Genomic DNA, 5,104 nt, shown 5'->3' on the forward strand with positions numbered 1-5,104 from the left:
AAATTATCCTCTAAAAGAATCCTATGCATGCACAAGGTAGGGCTTATACCCTTGATATCATTAATGGTCAAACCAATGACTTTCCTATATGCTCTTAACTCTCTCAACAATTTTTCAACTTGTACATCACTCAGAGTTGCACTAATAATGATAGGATAAGTTGAATTAGGTCCAAGAAAAGCATACCTTAACGTAGATAGAAGTGGTTTGTGGTCTACCTGTGGTGCTTCCTTCTCATCTAGTAAGGGTGGTTGTGGAACTTCATGTTTCAACTCTTCAACTTGCAAAACTTGATCTCCTACAACTTCTTGAGTTGCTTTCAAATTTGAGCAAAAGCTACAACTTTAGGATTTTCATCCTTTGTTGTTTTACTATGTACCAAACAATTCTCCAAAGGGTCCTCAGGATATCTTTTCCTAAATTCTTCTTCCACAATCTCATCAATAACATCCACCTTTAAACAAGGGTCAACTTCATGATGTTTCTTCAAAGCTTGATTGAAATTAAATTCCACCTCCTCTTCTCCAACTTTTAATGTTAACCTACTATTCTTCACATCAATTATAGCCCCTTCTGTGGCTAAAAATGGCCTCCCTAAAATGATACGTATGTGAATATCCTCTTCCATTTCAAGAACCATAAAATCCACAGGAATGAAAAATTTTCCAACCTTCAATGGCACATTCTCCAAAATTCTCATTGGATATTTGATAGATCTATTAGCCAATTGCAAAGAAATGGTTATTGGCTTCAATTCTCCAACCTTCAACTTTTCACAAATGAAGAGTGGCATCAAACTTGCACCAGCTCCAAGATCACATAATGCTTTATCAATGCTAGTGTCCCCAATATGACAAGGAATAGAGAAACTTCTTGGATTTTTCAACTTCGGTGGGAGCTTATTCTGTAAGAGAGCACTACATTCCTCTGTTAATGCCATAGTTTCATAATCTTCTAGTCTCGTTTTGTTTGTCAAAATTTCTTTCAGGAACTTAGCATATGAGGGCATTTGAGAAATTAAATCTATAAATGGAATGTTAATGTATAATTTCTTCAAAACTTCTGAAAATTTCTCAAATTGCTTATCTAACTTTGCTTTCTGAAACCTCTGAGGATATGGCAATGGTGGCTTGTATGCTGGTAGAGGCACATACTTTTCCTCTTCTTCTTTTTCAACTTCCTTCTTCTTGTTTACTTTCTCATTAACTTCATCATAATTTGAAGTAGATTCATTCTTGTCTTCATCTTCTTTCTTCTTTTTCTCTTCTACCTCATCTTTGTTTCCTTCTCCCACAATTTTCCCACTCCTTAGGATCACTACCTTACAATGTTCTCTAGGATTCTCTAGTTGACTTGGAAGTTTTCCTTGTGCTTTGCTAGAAGAGCTTGCTTGTTGAGCTATTTGGTTTTCCAACATCCTGTTATGAGTGGCAAGCTAATATATCCTTGAAGTTAATTTTTGAATCATTTCTCCTTATTTCTGCTAAGCAGCTAAGAAATTCTCCATCATAGACTTCAAAATTGAATCTTGGTCTAAAGACTGAACTGGTGGTTATGGAACAGGAGTATTTTGATTCCTTTGTGGTGGAAATCTAGGTGGTACTCTGTTTTGCTAAATATTCTGCTATTGCTGCTGAAAATTAGGAGGTTGTTGATAATTATGCTGCTGTTGTCCTTGTCGACCTCCCCAAGAAAAGTTAGGGTGGTTCCTCCATGCTAGATTATATGTAGCAGAAAAAGGATTACCAACTAGCTTCTGATTATAATTCCCAACAAAATGAACTTGCTCATTTCCAAACTCTTGCCCATAAGAAGGAAAATCATTGATACAATGCATATTTCCTACACCAACATCTTCTGCATGACTAGATCCTCCAAATGAAGAATCAACCTTCATGCTTAACTTATCCATTTTTTTCGTTAAAGCATCAAATTTGGAATTGAACATACTCATGGCATCCAACTCATATACACCAGCTGATGGCTTCTTCAGTCAATTCCTTTCACAGCTCCATTGATAATTATTGCAAGCAATTTTATCTAATACTGAATAAGCTTTATCTTCTAACTTCTCCATAAGATCCCCTCTTGAAGATGCATCAATTATACTTCTAATTACTGGAGAAATACCATTGTAGAAATGTTGAACTAGCATCCATTTAGGGATTCCAAGTGTGGACATCTCCTTTGAAGATCTCTCCCATACTTCATAGAGACTCTCATCATCCCTTGGTCTAAAAGAAGTTAATTCATTTCTCAATTTGGTAGTCTTGCTAGGAGGAAAGTATTGAGCCAAGAAAGCTTGTGACAACTCATCCTAAGTAGTTATTGAACCCGGAGGTAATGAATGCAACCACTCCCTAGCATGATCCTTCAAAGAAAAAGGAAATAATCTCAGTCGGATGGCATCATCTGGCACTCTATTTATCTTCAGCATGTCATTAATCTCAAGAAAATGTGTAAGGTGTACATGTGTACTCTTAGTAAGATCTCCCCCAAACTGTGATTGTTGAACCATTTGACAAAGTGAGGGCTTCAACTCAAAATTATTTGCTTCCACTCTATTGTTTGCCATAGCTTCTATCACTTATTGCTCTTGATGTTGCTCTTGCTGTCTTTGAATTCTGAGTTCAGCTTTTTTTCTTTTAGACTCTACTCTTAAAGCTTTAGCTGTCATTTCAATCTCAGGATCAAAAATTAAATCAATTTTTACACTTTTTGTTCTTCCCATATAAAAGATATGTACCTGAAAAACCAAAACAAGAAAATCTCAAAGTAAAATGATAAAGAAAAGAAATTAAAATAAAAAATAAAATGCCCAAATTAACAAAAAAATCAATCGTCTAATATCAAACAAAAACAAATCCCCGGCAAGGGCGCTAAAAACGTGATGCGTACTCTACAAGTATACGGATCGTTCAAGTAGTAAAGAAAAGATATCATCCCACAGAGATTTGTTGTTTGAGTAACAAACTATAAAAGTCACGATTATTTAGGCTATTAATAATTTGTACCAAAAATAGAGTAAGAGATGCAGCAAATTAAATTAGAAAAATAAGAAAATTATAATGAATTAAGCAATTAAATTTCTAAGTACTATACTAATTTACTAAAATTTTAGCAAGTAACTAAAGCTTAATTAATTAATGGCAAAATTGATTCCAAAGTTGAGGCTTATGAAGTAAATTTCATTGGGATTTGGATAGGCAAAACTAAGATTAAGGGAAATACAAGTTTGAAGAAAGTTGATTCTGATTTCCTTTAGTTTCTCTTTCAAGCAAACTAAAGAGTATTTTAAAGGAAACTAAACCCATTCTCATGCGATGTTTAATTACCCAAAACCCTTCAAGCACTTTAATTAACTTGAAATTCCTCCAACCCACTAGTTTATTTCTAACACTAGGTAATTAAGTTCATTATCTTGATTATCTATCATATATTTTCACCTATCGATCCTTTAATCTAAGATTAAGAACAAAACCCAAAGGGTACCAACAATGGGTATGTAAATAAGCACACAAGATAAGAATAAAAACTTATATATACTAAAATATGATTAAAACCAATCCAAATCCACAAATAAAACTTAAATCATTACACCTAACTCTGAAATCCTAAGTATCTACTCACTCATGCTTGTATTTACAAGTAGTAAATATGAAATAGAGCAAGAAAACATAAAAATATGACTAAAAATAAAAGAACCCAGAAGAAGAGAATCTAAATCTCTGAAAATGGAAGCTGGAAACGTCACTCTGCAGGTGTCATTCCTAAAAAAAAAATGGCGTGGTTCCTTCTTTCCTTTCTCTTTTGATTTTTCTCTCTCTTTCTCCTTATGGTAAAAATGAGAATATGATGCTTATATATCCCCTCAAGCTTTGCCCTAAAAATGGTCTCTAAAGAGATAAAGACAAAAGGTGTGAAAAGAGAAAATTTTTCCATGTCAGCAAATCTGCCAGCGTCATCCCGCATGCCTCATGTTGATTTAAGTTATTTTCAACATGCCTCATGTTGATTCGTCAGAGGAGCCTTTAGATTCTACACGACTAGCTACACGGGGCATGTTAAAGTCCTTGAAACTTTCAACAGATTTTGTTCCAAAATCTCTGTCTGCATGACCCATTGTTGAATCTACATGCCTCATATGGATTCCTGCTGACTGACTCTTATCTTCACACGACCTTCAACAAAGGACATGTTGAAGCCCTTAAAAATCTCGGCTGGTCTTCTTCCTTAAGGAAATTTTCTTCATTTTTCACACAACTTTAAGCTTTCAAATCACTTTGAATTTCTTCTATATAGATCTTTTTGCCTTTAAACCTTATTAAAATCTATCAAAAAAACATTAAAATTTCAAAAATTAAATATAATGAAACTAAAATTAACAAATTAACTAAAATAAGCATTAAAAGTATAAAATTACTACACTAAAAAGAGCAAAATGGATGCAAAACTACCCTAAAATACGTATATAAAATGGATTTATCATATTACTAAATAAAGTTTAAAGGATAACAATAAATCATTAGTAAATATTATATTTAAGTACTTAGTGTATTAAGTTAATGGAATGAGGATGAGTATTTATACTTTTAATGAAGTTTAATATTATTACAAAGAAAACTTCGCCTATATGAACATAGGAAGTGATGCCACTTCAACAAAAAAGTTAGAATAATTTTTGTAAATGTTCATGAAAATAGGAGGTAGCACAATGCCATATTTTTGCTTAAATTTTAGTGAACTTTTAATTCAAACTAATTGATTTATGTGTGTAGTATTTCAGGTTCTATTTAATAGGAATTTAGGTTTAAGGTAAGGCCACCATGATTTCTTTAGAATTTTGTAATACTTAAACTAAGGAAAAGTTGAAATTGAAAGATACTTTTCATTATGCATAAAACAATGGAATCCAACAATACAAGCTAAGTGACAGATTATTATAAATAGTTTGTATGTTAGATAATAGAGAGAGAAAGAATTCTCATATTGTTAAAATACAAGAAAGGGAAAAAGTGGAAAGAAAATGAAATATATAGAATTATATATATTTAAATAAATATATATTATTCTATAATGGTACTTGACACATATGTGTGTGAAA

The 5,104-nt window shown here is 32.6% G+C and overlaps 1 protein-coding gene across 1 annotated transcript; it reads right to left on the minus strand.

Annotated features, from left to right (window-relative positions):
• Positions 1 to 319: 319 nt before the first annotated feature.
• On the minus strand, positions 320 to 1,417 carry LOC131171051 (uncharacterized). Its single transcript, XM_058130507.1, has one exon. It carries the CDS (start codon positions 1,415 to 1,417, stop codon positions 320 to 322), a length of 1,098 nt encoding a protein of 365 aa, XP_057986490.1.
• Between the last annotated feature and the right edge of the window lie 3,687 nt (positions 1,418 to 5,104).

This window comes from Hevea brasiliensis, chromosome 2, assembly GCF_030052815.1.
Source record: "Hevea brasiliensis isolate MT/VB/25A 57/8 chromosome 2, ASM3005281v1, whole genome shotgun sequence".
In the NCBI taxonomy this organism is placed as follows: Eukaryota; Viridiplantae; Streptophyta; class Magnoliopsida; order Malpighiales; family Euphorbiaceae; genus Hevea; species Hevea brasiliensis.

Excerpts from the sequence above, each read along its gene's own strand:
- LOC131171051 (XM_058130507.1), bottom strand. The coding sequence starts at position 1,417 with ATGTTGGAAAACCAAATAGCTCAACAAGCAAGCTCTTCTAGCAAAGCA.